The 18,651-nt window shown below is 42.3% G+C and overlaps 1 protein-coding gene across 2 annotated transcripts in view; it reads left to right on the top strand.

The window, feature by feature from the left end:
* The window catches only part of LOC147701407 (myelin-associated glycoprotein-like), a 252,844-nt gene that overhangs the window by 130,251 nt on the left and 103,942 nt on the right, over nucleotides 1–18,651 (top strand). For both annotated transcript variants that reach the window (XM_086930086.1, XM_086930087.1), the window contains exon 4: nucleotides 10,610–10,906. In XM_086930086.1, the coding sequence (XP_086786212.1) occupies nucleotides 10,610–10,906 (297 nt within the window). The remainder of the gene's footprint in view (nucleotides 1–10,609; nucleotides 10,907–18,651) is intronic.

Raw genomic sequence — 18,651 nt, forward strand, 5'->3', positions numbered from 1 at the left:
ATCATAAACACAAAAATGTAACAAGATGATAATCACACTTTTGATCAGAAGGAAGAATGCATTAATACAATATATACACATCCTTCCCCATTGATAACGATCATAAACACAAAAGTGCAACAAGATGGTAAACACACTTTTGACCGGGAGAAGAAGAGGACGCACCACCAAAACATTGTAATACAGCCATACATCCTTCTCCTAGAAAATGATCAAAAACAAAAATAGCAAGAAACCAAAACCACACCAATTTCCTAAAGTGCCGCACAAATCCCAAAAACCAAGGGTAATAGCAAAACTGATAGGGGAAGTTACACACACCAGAAGTAACCCCCCACGTGTGTACCCATCACACACAGTCTAAGTAATGTGTATATAACACAAGACAAAACCTGAAAAACTAGGGTATCCCTTAACCCAAAACAAAACTAGGGAATCCTTTAAACCCAAAACAAACTAGGGTAACCTTTTAACCCAAAACACTCTTGAATCATACAATGAGTACAAATAAACTCAGAAATCCCAAAAACTATGGGTAAATCTAAACTGATAAGAGAAGTTACACTACACTAGAGGTAACCCTCCACTGGCTCCGGTGAGCGATCTCTCACCCGAGTGCTCTTTGCGGAGTTAACAGACGATGCTTCTTCCACTGGGAATAAGTGAGTGTCATCCGAGGGGTTGAAAGAGTCATTAATCATCTGTTTCACCGCTCACAAAGCTTCTTAACAACAAAACCAAGTGTGAGACAGAAACGACAATCCTTGTTGATGGCTTGGAAACGTCACGTACTCCCCATATCAAGATGCATACAATACATCCCATCCTCATCGCCAGTGTTAAAACGAAGAAGGAGGCTCAGATATGTCTTGTCTAGATGGTATTAGTAGATTTATTCATGTAGTAATCAACAGGTTCTCAGTTACAAGAAGATCCATAGTGAAGCCTGGAAATGCCCCACCAGGAGCAGGGTCCTCTCTGCTCAGCCCATCACACCAACTGATTCTCTGCTACATACAAACCAACCACAACATTCCAAGTGACCTTACCACAGGCTGAGCAGAAAGACAGAGAACCACAGTGGAGAGACCGCATTAGTAATAAGCACATTACAACACTCCTCTTTTAAAATGAGGGGGGCTTCTCTAGTCTTTCAAAGAGGTCAGCAGACTTCAGCAGCAGCCCCGCATTGGGAGCTTGGGCGGCCGTAGCGAGCCTCAGAATGCTAGCCCACCCCTAGTTACTGAACAACGCGTCATCACTGGCCCACCTTGAGGGGTTCGTGCGGCTCTGCACTGTACCACCTCAGGTGATGTCAACAGCCCAATGTGGCTGGAGGGAGCACGTCGGTTGAAAGGACGCACTAGTTTCTCAGGTAACACCTCTCAGGGAAACTACTCTGCTGTTCTTTTTAAAGCAGGAGAAACGCTCTGCATGATGATTCTGCAGCCTACTCAATCATGTCTTCCACTTCAGAACACACTGCTGTCAGACTCAGCTTGAGTCCCATGAAAGTGGAGTGTAAGTACAATTTTTTATGGCCCTGAAATTGCAAAAACAGGGCATACCAACAAGCCCTTGGAGAGCACTTGGGGGCCCAAAGGAAGAATCAGGCAGAAAGGCCAGCACATCAAGTCACAGCCCAGCTGGCAGCAGGCCAGCACAACAAAGTAGGTGGTCCAAATGGTAGTTCCTCCCAGCAGCACAGCAGTCCTCTGGCACTGTGCAGATTGTAGAGCCAGCAGTGTCTGGTTACAAGTCCCATGCAGTGTCTCCAGACATGGGGTCCAAGCCCCAGGAGCTTTACTCAAAAAATGTCTTTGATGAAGGGGTGACTTTAAACGAACCCTTAGAAGTGAGCAACAATCCCTTTCAACCCAGACCTGCTCCAGATGATCAGAAGGGGGTGAATCAGCCCTTATGTGAGGGAAGGACCCAACCTGTACAAATGCAAAGTGTGAACCACCTCTCCGTCTCCTTTTCTAGGAAGACTATCAGCATGCAGATGAATGCAAATGTATCCCCCGTCACACCCAGCCCTTCCTGTGTTGTGGCTGTGTGGCAAGTATGCACCAAGTGCAGCTGTCACCCAGCTCAGACATGTATTGGAGTCAGGTTTCATACACAAAAAGTCATAAGCACAGAGTAATGCCCACTTTCTAAAAGTGGCATTTCTAAAATAGTAATGTAAAATCCAACTACACCAGTATGTTACGGCTATGATTTTATCTAGATTAGACTACGGCAACTCTTTTTATTTAGGCGCCAATAAGTCCAGTACCCGACGTTTGCAGAGAATACAGAAAGCAGCAGCTCGTATTCTCCTGGCGCTCACGAAATCTTGCTCTGTATCTAAATTTCTACCTAAACTTCATTGGTTGCCAGTGGAAAAAAGAATTCTGTTTAAAACACTATGTGTGGCCCACAGAATTTAACTCAGCAAGCACCACCGGGGCTGGCGGATCTACTAGTTTACTATGTTCCTCGGCATTCTTTGCTCTCAGCTGACCAAGGGCTGGCATGTGTTTCCGGAATCTTAAGAGCCAGAGCTGGAGGCCGCTCTTTTAGAACGCTCGCGTCCAGACTTTGGAACTAGCTTCCAGCGTCCATCTGAGGGATTCAGAATCATCTTGCCTTTCGCAAAGCCATAAAGACCTGGCTCTTCCCAGCGTAACTCCCTTCATCCTTTACTGTCTCTAGTCTTTGGTTGCGCTGGGACGCCCCATCGCTAGGGCATTACAAATCTGACAATAATAATAATAATAATTATTATCACCACTATTCTAGGCATATCTAACATGGAAACGCCACTCCTTTCTGATCAGGAATTTCCACTTCAGCTTATCGCAGTGCAACTACTGCAATCAACAGACGCTCCCTGTGCAGCACTAAAATGATGCAACACTCATTTAGCATCAGAACTTCCCCAACCACTTTTCACTGCAATTTTTCATTTGTCTGATTTGTCTAAACAGAAATCTCTACAATCGCAAGAATACTACCTAACTTCACATAACAGTAGACCGTCAAGCTGCGAGGGTCACGGTGACCAGCACGCTCACTGCAATGCACCAAGGAATGAACCGCCACAAGTTCAGTTTAATACATTTGTGCAAGAGAAACTTTACATTTATATCTGACTATCTGTCTGACTGATAGCGCCTAACAGTCCCCCCCCCTTTAGCCGACAAGTTCTACAATCTAATAAATTTAACTTGCGGTACCTCTCTTCGAATTTTACACTGTACTTAGAACAACTTGCACATTTAAAGCAACTTTAAAATTAATACATTTCTTCAAGAACACAATAACTACAGTTCCCACACATCCACAAGTTAAAGCCATATAATGTTTCTCAAAATCCGTCCACTGCACTCCATCACAATATGCCTACTACAATTCCCAACATACACTGCTTTGCCAGTCACTTCTCGCTCATTCTTCGCATGTATGCAAATCCCTATTGGTACACATGTCGTCCTTCTTTGACCACCTTGTCTTACAGATCCAGGATCAGACTGGAATTAGATCAGTTTGAGTCTCGGGTGGAGGGGGAGGGGAGGGGGGGGGCGGCTGTACCATGAAGGTGCAGTAGTCAGTTCCATAGTGAATTCGGTTTACTTAATGCTGATCTGATCTAATCTAAACCATCAGCTCTGCTAACAAATCTGTGGATATTCACACCTGTCTTACTAAGAGCACCCTGATGGCTTGGAACAGGAGAGGTGTAGTCCCTATACAGACTTTGTTACTCCCCGATTGGACATCTCTCTTTGTCTTATACGCCCAAATCGAGAATTAGAACTGTGACATTCTCAGTAAGAATGACAGACACGCGTCAATATTTTAAATGTTTTATAATGAATTCATTGGCAAAATACATGAAATATGCCATCAATTGTCAGCAGTAATACGATCATAAGTATAATGAGCTCAATAATGTTTGATAGAAAATCCAGCATAGAGTCACCTGGTTACATTGGGAAATGGGAGTCTCATTTACAGAAAAAAAGCACGTCCTTTTATAGGTTTTTATACATTACTACACAAGTACATGGTTCTCAGGATAGGCACCAATGAGAAGCAAACAAGAAGAAACATTTTACCACAGAATACTTTTGAGGTTTCTCTCATAACTCTATTGTATCCAATTCAGTCACTCCCACAGTTTTCTAACACCACTATTGTTGATACATTGTACACGCAATATCTGAGACAGCTGGGATGTCCATAGTTAGGTACAGAGTGCTGAGAAGCTCCTGGGAATGCTTACTATATTTGAGTGTAAAGCTCACAATTCTTTATTTAGAACAGGGACACAACAGTACTATACATCAGTGGTGTACTACAGCATCGCTTCAAGATGGAGAACAACGTAAACACAGATCATGTTAGCATAAACCCAATTTCCAATACATTTTGAGCTAAAGAAAGCGATAAACAGCTCTCACACATAAGGAATGTAAATGTCACACATAAGTGTGCAACAAAGATGGTAATGTCTATCATAAGCACACTGAAAACTTGGCAGCTCTGAGCATATTGTTGGAAAAGTGGGTCTCAAACCTTACCACTTCGCTGCAGTTTGAGCTCCTTTAGTGTCCGAGCAGAGGACCTGCTGGGTTACAGGACTGCTAATTTGCTTTTACTGATAGCAAGTTTCCCAAAGGTGAGCGTCTATCACCTGCTTCTGCAAGCCTTGCTGGAAGAAGCTGACCCTGGAATCTGTCTATCTGCTGAAAGGGAAGAGAGCCTTGTCCCACATGAATCTGCCTACTGCTGAGCCCTCTCTGGGAAGTAGCCCAGAAGGAGCATAGGAAACATGGGTGAGTACCAAGAAGACATGTGAATTACCCAGAGATTCCAGGTCTACCCGACTGCCAAGTCAAATTCGGCTGAAAAGAGGTCATGCCCGATTTGCCAATATTAAGAGCAAAGTAAATACTGCCAAGTTGGAGACTGCCCTAGAGAAAGACGCAGAAGTCCTGTGCGGACTCTACTTCTGTTGCACTTCAGCAATTACACTAGCGCCCCGGAACGAATGGGGAAGATCCTTCTACCTCAAATGCTGGAGAGCACGACTGCAGGTGTCTTTGTGGAACTGCAACCATGCCAGCTGGAGGTTTGAAGAGAGAAGGAGGTGGGGTTACCGCCACCATCCCTATAGAGCAGGACCGCTCATCCTGTGCAGTGTCCACCAGTACCAGGGTAATTGCATTTCCCGGAGAGGCATTGACTGTGAACTGTGCCCAGCAAGGTGTGACAGTTTATTGAACATTGCCATACCCGTAGTAGAACATGTCATTTGCTACACACTGACCTACAGGTCACAGCATGCTATGTAGCTTTTTCGCTGCAACACAATGAACCTTCACCTAAGTTTACATCTAGATTACTTCCATTTTGTAATTCTGTAGAGAACCTTGTAGACCCCATAATACATCATTGTAAAGTTGCTTACTACGTTATATATGGTATTAAGTTCAGTTGTGATTAAAATTCTTATAATTTAGGATAGGGACTCCCCATCCTTATAATATTCCTCACATAGGGGGTTTCCAATTGCCTGAAGAAAGTCCAGGAGGACCTTTACGGCCACACAGGACTGAAACATGTCGGCACTAGGGTCTTAGGACCCTAATACTCCAACCTTTCACTAGAGAGGCCCCCTTCATTTTCCTCTCCTCTTTTTGTCCCCTGTCTCGGGCACAGCTCGTTTACTAGCATCTCTGACCACTGGTTGGTCAATTGGAGTATTTCTTGTAATTAATGTACTAGGAAGGGAGGATATACTTCGGTTAGGATTTCCTCTAAAACCCTCCGGGCACAGGGACATCCCCCAGCACCTGCATGTGTTAATCTAGAGATAGAGAGTGTCTGTGTAACTGGTTCACTGGTTTTCTATCACAGCGTCCTCTTCTGTGGGGCCTGTTACACTCTCCAACCCAAGGATGGAAGTTCTCAAGGTGCAAGGAGGCTTCACTGAAAGGAGAGAGAGCCTTATGTGCTTATGGAGCAGAACAAGACAAGCCTTCCTCTCTTTATAAATTGCACACAGTTTTGTCGTGGGAGTGGGTCAAACAGGGCATTTTGAAAGAAATCTCAGTCAGCTCTTGTTGATGATTCTCCAGTGACTATTAATACACTTCCAGGGCGTCCTTCTCCCATATCTAACAGTAGTGTGACACAGTTTCTGTTTTAGGATTATGCTTTCAGGTAAAGGACTATTACCAAGTCCCTCCCCTGCAAAAAGATAAAGAGTGGATCCCTTGTTTGTTTCCTTTGAGCAGAGTTCTTCCATCCTACTATCTTCACCAAATGGAAGGCCTGCCCTCCCCTCCCTTCAAGTACTTATAAACCAAAGGCCTCCTCTTGTGCCTGGCTCCACCTATCTACCCTGCCTCACCAATTGAAATGAAACAGCTACTGGATGATGTTTACAAAAGGGCATCAGACTAATTTTCCCATCCCATCATGCTTTGCTGCAACCCTACTGTGAAGTAGCAACTGACAGGCTAATTTAAAGTCTGAACAACATGTGATTCAGCAATGGCTCCTTATCAAGGGCTTTGGGGTACAGCCCCCCTGCCTCATGGGAGGCCCCTGCACATTTTTCAATTTGTGTTTGATGATCAATGCTGGCGCGCAGGTCAGCCCAGTCTGTCTCATATCCAAACACCTGATGAGAGGTGGAAGAGGAGGCGGCTATAAGAGCTGAGGCACGATCCAGCTACAGTGTGCTGCTAAAAGACAGCTCTTTGTAGCTGGATGTCTGCAGTGGGGGCTCCTCCGCTAGGCAGAGGAGCGTCCCCCCCCCCCACTGCCAGGAAGCAGCAAAAGAAAATAATACCCTAATGTTATTATCATTTTATTTTGTCCTCCTGCTGCGGAAGTGTGCATGAGGGAGCGGGGCTGCAGAGCAGGGGAGGAGTGGTAGAACACTCCTGTGCGTATAGAATGTTTGGTCGTCCCTCTTGGGCCGCCCAAAACAGTCATGCGCAGTTCCCTACGCAGTTCCCTGTTCTCCATGCAGGCTGCATGGAGAACATGCCCACCCCTCCAGGCCCTGGATGAGCGCCGTGTTACAGCGCTCAGACCAATCACAACGCTGCACGAAGAGTTGTGATTGGCTTCAGGAGCATGGGAGCCCTGGTGCTTCCTGCTTTCTGTTTCTCACAAGAAGCCAGGAAGAGGAAAAGACAGGACAAGACACAGGAGAGGCGGCAGGGGCCAGCCGACCGGCCAGCCCAGAGGTAAGTAATTATTTCTGTTTATCTAATTTACCACCCCCTCCTCTTCGCCCCCACCCACCCCACTGCTGCTTCTAGGCAGGAGCCACAACTGGATGTCTGGATTGCGCACGTCTAAGGGGCGTATTTCAGATACGATCTCCTCACACAGGCACAATCCATTTTTTAGCAGACATATCGTGCATGACTGAGATAGCACAGCATATCTGCTAAAATGTGGATTCCTGGGCACACATCATTGCATCCCTGTAGCCAATGAAAAGCCACACAGAGCATCAGGGGTAGGATCCCCAGCACTGTCCCAGCTTCTTTTTTTTTTTTTAACTTTTTTTTTTTATTGCAGGAAAAAGAAAGCATCGTTAGATTACATACAGATTTTGGAAACAAAAATATCCAAAAATAAATTTAACCATCAAATACATACAGAGGAAGATAATGTACATTCTTTGAGAAAACAATAATTAAATAAATAAATAACTAATAATAATAAAAATAGATCGTTTTAGTTGCTGCTGGTACATATAAGTCAAATAAATCAAATAAAAGTACCCCAAATCCTTTGCCTTGCTTTCAATGCCTTAGTACCCCTTAACTTAGCCAACGATAGTTCCGTTGTGTGTATTTCATTAATAAGATTCCACCACTCCATAATATTGGGTGGTTCCTCCGAGATCCAAGTCCGTGCAATAACCAACCTAGCGCAAGCAAAAGCAATAGAAATCAGGTCTTTATGTTTATGATTAGTATCTTGTATATCTAGCAGTACTAAATATGCAGAAAGTGTAGGAAATATAATTTGTCTGCTGTTTAGGACCGCGGTTAGTCCTTTCCAGAATGTTGTAAGTTCCGGGCATTGATATAACATGTGTTCAATGCCGGCGGCTTCTAGATTGCATTTGGGACATTTAGTTCGCTCGCTAGAGCCATATCCCATGGTCCAGCTAGCAATTCTTTGTGGTGTATAATATATTTGAGTCACCGTTCTATATAATTGAAGCCTTAGATTTGATGATTGTACCACCAGATTTATCTGTCTAAGCGAGCCAGCAATCTGGCTTTGGTTGATGTTCAGACCTAATCGGTTAGTCCATTTGGCCGCCATGTTTTCACAGTCTCCTTGCTTGTAGTTATTTAAGTAGGTATAGCTTTTACTAATAAGTGATTTAGTAACTTTCGAATGGATGAATTTTAAAGTATCTGAACTTTCTATTTTTCCAATTTTCATTTTATTAACAAAGAAATCTTTCATCTGAATGTATTTAAAATACATAGTATCTCTAATTTGGTAACTTAATTTTAGTGCATTGAAACTCAAAAAACCATCCGAACCAAATAAGTCACCTAGAGTGCTTATACCGTGCTCCAGCCAAAAAGCTGCTGCACCATCGGAGAAGAAGTCTGGTAGCCCTGGGTTCCCCCAAATCAATAGCTCTGCATTAAAGAAAGGAATCTTACCAAAAATCATTATTTGGTCCCAAATTCTTTTGATGTGTCTTGCGGTCTTAAACTTGACTCTCTTAAAGTAGTTGGGGTCGTGCACGCGGTACAAGAACTGGTCACTATCTGCTCCCATAATAAATTGGTTGAAAAATAGGGAGGAGTTGTTGATTATTAGGCTACGTATATGTTGAAAGAAAGTTGCAAAGAAGTATATTTTAAAATCCGGGAAGTTTAAACCCCCTTTTTCAATTGGGAGTTTCAAATAAGCTATTGATCTACGACCTTTTTTATAGCTCCAAATATATCTGCTGCAAATACTCTCTATTTTTTTTAAAATATAAGTTGCTAAGTTGTAGGGGTATAGATCTAAATAAGTAAAGTAGTTTTGGTAGGATCTTCATCTTTATCAAGTTTATTCGTCCTACCAGGCTCAAAGGTATTTTATGCCAGTTTTTTAAAGATGCAGTTATTTCCTTAAGTAAGGGGTCATAGTTCAATGCTACAATTTTATCTGTATCTGCTGCAAGCTTGACTCCCAAATAAGTAGCATGAGTACAAAGTCCTGTTATTGGTTGAGCAGGTTTGTAGTTGGCAATAACTTGAGTTTTATCAACATTTAATTTGTAGCCGGATATCTCTCCAAATTTACTAGCTTCTTTAATTATCTCCGGAAGTGCCGAAACTAAATCTGTTGTAAATATCGCTATATCATCAGCAAAGGCGGTTATTTTCAAAGTCTTGCCACCATGATGTATTGGTATTATATTATCTTGAGCAGATAGTGCATTTAAGAATGGTTCTAAGGCTAGAGCGAAGAGCAGGGTGATAAAGGGCACCCCTGCCTTGTCCCCCTTTTAACTGCGAAGTTGACTGAATTGGCTCCAGCATAGCTAACTGTTGCTAATGGTAGTTCATACAATGATCGGACCCATCTTCATAGTGGGCTGTGCTTCCAGACCTATCAAGATGCTGGTAGAGGGACTGATGACTGTTTTCACCTTTTCAAACCTGCCCTTGCTGCTCCATCAAGCTCCTCGTTGGGAATCGTGGCTTACTGGTTCCAATGCCCAGCTGCTGCCATGGAACCTCCAAGTTGCCACTTAGGTTAGCAAGGTAAGTAAAAAAAAAAAGAATCTCTATGCACGTGTTGTGTATTTGTTTATGATTGACTGAGAGTGAATGGGATTGAGTGATAGTGCCTATGTGAGTGTGATAAAGTGTCAATGAGAGTGAAAGTGAGTGAGAATCTGTGTTTGAATGTGCATGAATAAGTGAAAGTGAGTATAAGGGAGTGTGTGAATGAGTGTGATTGTGTGAGAGTGAATGATTGATTGGAGGTTGTGAGAGGGAGTGGAGTTGAGCCAGGGGTGTAGCTATCAATGGTGCCACAGGTGCAGTTGCATTTAAGAAGCTCAGTAAGATTTTTTAAATAAAAGAACACTTTAGCGTTCCTTCGCCACCGTGTGAGACTGTTTCCAAGGTGCTTTCTGGCACCCATGGTAACTGGTGTATTGTTGTTATCCCTGGCATCCTCTCCTGGCCAAAGCTCCTGTCAGCACTTTCCTTGGCAAAGGCCAATAATTGGGCACGCGAGTGCCCAATTTAAAATTCCCTGCCCGAGCTCAACTTTACCAAATGTCTCCTGCCTGAGACCTCTGAGGAATCCAGAAAAGTTTACAGAACTGCACAGAAACCAGAGACTTCTGACCTGAAGACCTCCCTGGCAAAGCTTGCCCTTTCAAAGTTAACTATTCATAATGCAATATACAAAGAAAGACATATTTTGCGAACCGGCAGTCTTGAAATATCTGCTGAATATTTTCTGCTCAAATTATTGCTGAAGTTGTGGCAATCGCAATATTTTAACACGATGAAGGACATTAAATATTTAATTAAAAGTGGGTCATGTCTTTTCACAGATGCCCCCTCGATACTGTCTCCAGATGAAATGGTTGTGGGTTCCGTGGCAGAGCTCATGTGTTATGTTCCCGACAACTGCCCCGATATGCCACCACTTGTGACCTGGACCAGAACTGAAGGTCTGGAGCAGCACGCGGTGTACGGGAAGCTGGAGGAAGACAATTACCTCTGGACCACGGTCTCCATCTTAAAGTACATCCCCACCAGCAGGAACAATGGCCACGTGGTGGGATGCAAAGTCAGCTACCCCAACACATCGCTTGAATATGAAGCCTTCACTATGCTGGATGTGAAATGTAAGTGATGAAACTCACCCAATGTAGCTTCTTGGTTTTAAGGTAAGCTTTGGAAATGTTCTTTTGTGCTACATGAGACAGGGAAACCTTTTGCAAGTGTTCAAACTGAGGAATACTGTGCTTCAGTATGAGTGGGCTCTGCTAGCGAAAGAGCTCAATTGAGATGTCTGTGTTGTGCTATTAGGAGGTTTGGCTGTTGTGACTCTAAGCAAAAGACGTGTTTCCTCAGGTCACAAAAGCTTGCAGAAACGTGATCTTGCAAGAGCCGCACATGAGCCACACCAATTATAAATTCACATTTCACCAGTTACTAATAAACAGCCCCTTAAAATGGTAGTCTTTTCAAAAGGTAAGATAAGCAGCCTCTTGGGTACTCGTATGCTCCCTTCTACCGAGACTCCTGTTATATTCTTCTCTTCCACAGGCACGCTCCTCTGCACTGCATGGACTGCACTCGTTGTCCTCTAGCAGTTAAAGGTCCATCATCCTAGAGCAAACTGGATCTGTGCCCAGCATCCTTGTGTGTATCCTCCACATGTCTAACTACAAGGCCTTAGACAAGAGTATAGAGGCTCTAATAGAGTAGCCATTTACTCACCATGGTTGACGTCCAACTAAGTGAGTGGCCAGAAAAATAAAATACCAATACTTTGAACCGGATCTATGACAAAATTTCGACAGACAGAATTTCGACCTACACAAATATCGGCGTAATTATATCGATAGCAAAAATATCGACGCCCTATGTACAACATGGTAAGTACCAAAATATCGAAAATTTAATATCGATGTAAAAAATATCGTTGTTAAATATATCGATTTTTTTTTTATTTAAAATAACATAAAAAAACTGTAAATAATACATAATAATTACTTAAACATATTTAAATATATGTAATATTTGTTAAAAAAAATAATAATACATATTTAATAAAAAAAAAAAAATAAATCATATATAATATATAATTACTTAACAATAATTACTATTCCCACTCCAGTGGGTGCAACAGTAGGGAAAACTGACCCTGAACACTAAAAATACCCCTTTACCCAAAAACCTAAAACTGACCCTGAACCCTAAAAATACCCCTTTACCCATAAACTGAAAACTGACCCTGAACCCTAAAAATACCCCTTTACCAAAGAACTGAAAACTGACCCTGAACCCAAAAAATACCCCTTTACCCAAAAACTGAAAACTGACCCTGAACCCTAAAAATACCCCTTTACCCAAAAACTGAAAACTGACCCTGAACCCTAAAAATACCCCTTTACCCAAAAACTGAAAACTGACCCTGAACCCTAAAAATACCCCTTTACCCAAAAACTGAAAACTGACCCTGAACCCTAAAAATACCCCTTTACCCAAAAACTGAAAACTGACCCTGAACCCTAAAAATACCCCTTTACCCATAAACTGAAAACTGACCCTGAACCCTAAAAATACCCCTTTACCAAAGAACTGAAAACTGACCCTGAACCCTAAAAATACCCCTTTACCAAAGAACTGAAAACTGACCCTGAACCCAAAAAATACCCCTTTACACAAAAACTGAAAACTGACCCTGAACCCTAAAAATACCCCTTTACCCAAAAACTGAAAACTGACCCTGAACCCTAAAAATACCCCTTTACCCAAAAACTGAAAACTGACCCTGAACCCTAAAAATTCCCCTTTACCCAAAAACTGAAAACTGACCCTGAACCCAAAAAATACCCCTTTACCCAAAAACTGAAAACTGACCCTGAACCCTAAAAATACCCCTTTACCCAAAATTAATTAATATTACAAATAAATTACTTCCCACCCTATTCCCCTATAAACCCACAACCCGCTCCAGTAGTAAAACATATAATTTAGTTAAAAATACACATAAATTATCAATTAATTAATCAATTAATCAATTAAAATAAATCATTGCCAATTAATATTTAATTGCAAAAGAAATTAATAATTGAAAAATAATTATTTAATTACAAATAAATTACTTCCCACCCTATTCCCCTATAAACCCACAACCCGCTGTGGTAGTAAAACATAATTTAGTTAAAAATATACATAAATTATCAATTAATTATTCAATTAATCAATTTAAATAAATAATTGCCAATTAATATTTAATTGCAAAATAAATTAATCATTGAAAATTAATTATTTATTTACAAATAAATTACTTCCCACCCTATTCCCCTATAAACCCACAACCCGCTGTGGTAGTAAAACATATTATTTACTCTTATATATTTTTAAATTATAAAAACATATTAAACACATATTATAACTATTAATTTAAATACTTAACTTATATTTCTAACACATATTAGTAAATCGAAATTACTTACATCGATATATATGCTATCGATATTAGTAATTTCGATATTACTTACCTTAGGGTCGATATTCTGGCCATCGATATTCTGGACATCGATATTCTGTCCCATCGATATTAGCAACTCGATATAAGTGTAGGTCGAAATTAAAAACTCGATATTTTGACTGTTTACCCTTTGAACCATATGCCAAATAGCCATGAGTGGGCACGTGAGCTAAGAGAGTCCAGCACTTCTTGCTCCCCCGAGTGAATTGAGACAGCAACTTGGCCAAATAGTAACTTTAACACCTCAGTTCTCAATTAATTTGGCCATTCTTCCTTCTATGCCATTTACGCTCCTATTCATCGTTCTTTCAATCAATCAATCAATCAAGCATTTGTAGAGTGAGGCAAATCACCTGTGAGTATCTCAAGACGCTGGGGCTGTTCGTTGCTGCATGGAGGTGGCTACTCAAACAGCCAGGTCTTTAGGTCTCGTCTAAATTGTTGGAGTGATAGTGCAGTTCTGAGGTGCACGGGGGAGGTTCTTCCAGGCTGTGGCTGCCAATTGCGATAAAGAGTCTCTTCCTCTGTAGGCTCGACAGATATGTGGCGTGTATGTGATGGAGAGTGAGGCTGATCGGAGGGGTCTGGATTGTTGGTAGAAGGTTAGGTGTTTGTTGATGTATGCTGGTAACTTCTTTGTGCAGAGCCTTGTAGGCGTGGGTCAGCAGCTTGAACTAGCATCCCTTCTGAATCGGGAGCCAGTGCAATTTTCTGAGATAGGGTGTGATGTGGGTCCATCTGGGGAGGTCGAGTGCGATTCTTGCCGCTAAGTTCTGTATGTTTGGAGTCTCTTCATTAGGCGTGCAGTGATTCCCACGTAAAGCTTGTTTCCGCAGTCCTGCATGCTTGTGATGAGTATCTGTGTGACGGTCCTTCTCGTGTTTATCGGGAACCACCTGAAGATCTTGCGGAGTATGCAGAGGATGCGGAAGCAGGCTGAAGAAACTACGTTGACTTGTTTCTTCATTGATAGATTGTCATCTAGGATGATGCCAAGGTTGCGGGGTTAGTCTGTTGGAATGGGGGGTGTACCAAGCTCCGTGGCCACCATAAGTCTTTCAATAGCGAGGTGTTGTTCCCAAAGATGAGGACTTCTGTTTTGTCCGAGTTGAGTTTGAGACAGTTATCGTTCATCCAGAATGCAACGTATGCAACGTCATCATCCATCTGTGGAAGATGGCTTTGGTGTTGGAGGGATCTTCAGACAGAGAGAGGAGGAACTGTGTGTCGTCAGCGTAGGAGATTGTCTTGAGCACGTGTGATCTGACGGTGTTGGCCAGTGGGGTTGTGAAGGTTGCCCTTGCTGTCTGCAACTGAGGCACCGTCCTCGAGATGACAGCGCTAAGCAGCAGCCAAAGGGAGTGGTGCACAAGACCAGTTGTCAGGGCTACTGCCTCTTTGTCCAGACTTACTTTTTTCCATACGCCCATCCTGCTCTACATGCATTCAGCTTTTTCTCCATCTGACATTCTTTCTATCCATCCTCTCAGTTTATCTCCTTCTCTCTCTTTCATTCTCTCTCTCTAGCCAACCAGATGCCTATGATTTAATATCAAAGCTACACCAGACAACCACCTAATTGATCCACAAAAGACAGACCTCACCAGAGGCACCCAAAGCAGTTGCATTATGCCTTATTTGGCTAAGATTAGACACCCAACAGTACTACACACTTAGTAATACCCAGCACCTTTCCATCTTCACTCATAATTTGCCCTTCTCATCAAGCAAAATATGGTAGACAGACTCCTTGAGGCCCTAAGACTGCTAGCCAACACACAGGATGACAGATGGCAACAACCCACATCCAAAATGCATTTCGACTCATCAGGGTCCTGCACTGGATTAAGAAAATATAGTATTAAGTTGTCGTGTATTGCATGCTACACATCATAGCTCTAAGCAACTAGATATCTGTAACCGATGAATGTCCTATTTTTTCACCCATTGATCATGAAGAAGACATGGACATGGACATGGCTGACAGCTCAACAATGGACTTGGGACAGTCATATAGGACTATGTTTCCCAAATAGTTATCTTGTATTACAATGGTGCAACATGATATGTGCTTCACTAAATTTCAGCAGATGATGTATTTCGATATACGTGTACAGTTGTGAATGCAGATGCTATCTCTTTCCTAAAGACACCTTAGCAATCCCCAGCAGTAGGATCCTATACCCTTTTGCATCCCAACACCTACCTGAATAACCTAGTACTGACACATCCTATCCCATGGCAACCCCAATACACCATGAACAATTGCTTACAGTTACACCAACTATCTACTTGATTGTGGTAACACTTCCCCAAATATTCTTCGACTTTCACATCCTATATCTCTCTAGCTCCGTTATACTGGTGGACTGTGAGGTGACAATATGCTTTTTTAGGGGATTGTCTTTAATGCATCGACTGATGACCAGTAGGGCCTTTTGGGCAGATGTCCACCTAGATTGAAATGTGAACACCTTGGAACACTGGGATGTTAAGATAGATGAAACTGTTGAAACAGTCATCGTCTAAAATTCTAGGACCTTAGACATTGCTTACTTTGAGAGCTGGGATGTCCTTCTGGGCAGCTATTTGGACTATTGAAACAATATCATTCATTCATTGTTACTTATAGTGAGTAGTATGCGTTTGTGGCATCCAGTAGCTCACAATAAATGAGATGGGGATTCTGTTAGGGGAGGGAATGAGTGGCAACTTTGGGACAGCAAGGCAAACTCATTATGGGACTGGACACAGAAATGTGTATCAGTTGTTCACTGTATATGGGGCTAAACATTGCAATGCTGGCTCTTCTCTGGGTCACTGCTTCTAATTGTCAATAAGACAGTGCCTGGAATGAGGCGTCTTGATAAGAGAGAGCTTGTCACCATAAAATTTCAAAAACCTTGCTTGAGAAGTGTGAACTACTAACGCTGCTTGAAAGACTTTGTGGCATCTTTCTGATTGCTACTAGGAACTTGAAACCCAAACAAAAGTCCTGGTAGGCGAAAGCGTATGAATCACACAAAATAAATGAGTGGCAATATATTCACACTTAGTTCTGTCCAGTAAAATGTATGATTTCAGACACATTTAGTCCATAACTCCCAGTTTTAGTAGAATACTTCTTTATTCTTTAGGTACTTACAATATCCACCTTTGATCTTATCAGGCATACAGATGCAACCAACGCGTTTCACCCCTAAACCAGGGCTTCTTCAGGGATGCAAATACATATGAAAAACACATGTATATACACCAACTAAGACTAAGTTACATCACATAGACAAACAACATACATTAAAGCACTTAAGTTCAAATCGGATAGCCACAAAAATAGATTAAAAAACAGATAACAACAATGTGTTGGACACTCAACAGCAAAGCACAATACTGACATAACAATCACATACAACAATGTGAATACTGCATTAGTGCAAAAATTCAGTTAAGAATGACAAATACAGTTGTGGTTTACAACATAACCCAATTATTTCCTTAAGTCCATCCATTTAGGATCATAGTGGCTGGGAGACAGTGTGAAATAGCTATAAGTGACTAGAAGGAAAGTCTAACAGATAGCTGCAAGTGGAGTGAGGTTATATGGATAGGTTTCCAACTCCTTGTATGTCAAAAGCGACATACTGAAACGTTTCAGCTGGTCATTTGAGGTGGGCATTATTCTTAGTCAAGTTTGTAATTTGTGTGTGACTATACTGGGTATTGGAGTAACGATTCACCTAGCTGACATTCTTTTTCAGAAAGATTATCAATGGTAAAGAAGGGCATGGAGGGTCATAAAATATTCCTGAACTGTACATGAGTTTGGGTGTGCCGTAAGTAGACGCAAAACTGAAGGAATCAGATTTGATGCAGTGAATAGGCCAGGGTTCCCTAACGTCGGTCCTGGAGGACCGGATCCATGCCAGATTTCTAGCATATCCCCATTTAGATAAATGTAGTTGTCTTAAAAATCTGGCATGGTTCTGGCCCTCCAGGCCTGACTTTTGGGAACCCTGAAATAGACAGCAATATGGGCGAGAGGCAATAAAGGGCAGGAAGGGGGATTGTGGCAAAGAATTTTGCAGTTTTTTCTGCTGATGGATGGATTTCTGGGCGGACTGCCAGTAAATACAAAATGGAGACTTAAGGTAGGTAACAAGTCCATGCTAGAAGGAGAAAAGTAGACATTTTAGGACGGTTGAAAAATTTGGTTGGAAAAAATATGGATGTTTTGGATTGCTCAATTGTCTTATTTATTAGGCTTTGCAGGTGTTATGGTGATTTAGAAAAGATGAGCTATCATGGCTAGTGTTGGAAAACCTGGAACTAGATGATAATGGAATACGACTCTATGGGTGAGTGGCTTACCTGAAATGAAAGGATGGTTAGGAACTTTGGAAGAGATCAGACGCCATGACTACAGCTGGATTCTAGACACCAACTAGATTATGTTTGCCTATGTTAGAAAGGATCTCATTTCAAATGATTTCCTAAGTGCATACATGAGTGACTGCACCCACCTGGAAGGGGTTGTCTGATCCATGAGACCCCCTTCACTTCCTCCAGAGGGCTACCATCATGGGACGCACTGACAGTGCGCCACCACTGTCAGTGTGCCTCCTGACAGTTTCTTTGCCTTTGCACCTGCGTCTATAAAACAGTGAGGGTGCAGAGGTAAATATTCCCTCATTTGCATGGGGCCAGACCCCCATGCAAATGAGGGAACGCCCTCTTGATATAGTGCTGGAGCGACACATGCCCAGCTCTATCTGTATTACCGAAGAGGCCACACTAGTGTCTGCGGCCCCTTCTGTAATACCAACATGTCCTGGGACGCACAAAGGAGGCGCCCATGTTAGTTGGCCCCTGGGGCACTTTCTATAATACAGAACCCAGATAAGGAAACATTAGATATTTTTGGTTTTAGGAAACAAGCAAAGGGTACCATAGCATCAGTAGCATTTCTAGTGTGTCATGGGGCCTATGCAAGAAAGGGAATGGGCCCTCTCCCTGCTGTTTGAACTATGAACTATAATATCCACCAAAATCAGGGTGTTAAGTGGGCCATTCAGACCTCTGGACCCCAGTGCCACTGCACCTACTGCACCAATGGAGTTACATCCCTGCTTAGCAACTCGCATTTCCAAATTCAGACTGTTGTCCATGTATATTTTAATGGAATGGAGGGTTGTCGCACAGCCTGAAGCCAGAGACAGGAGTCCAGTGGTTGGTAGACAATGGGTTTAGGAGTACCTCCGTCTTGTTGGGGTTAAGCGTGTGGGTTATTGTTTAGCTCTCACTGCTGCTACCGTGTTGTATCAGTACTGTGTGTATAAAAAGTTTTTACTGCAACTCATGTACCTATTC

The sequence above is a fragment of the Lissotriton vulgaris genome, chromosome 7 (genome assembly GCF_964263255.1).
Source record: "Lissotriton vulgaris chromosome 7, aLisVul1.2, whole genome shotgun sequence".
Taxonomy (NCBI): Eukaryota; Metazoa; Chordata; class Amphibia; order Caudata; family Salamandridae; genus Lissotriton; species Lissotriton vulgaris.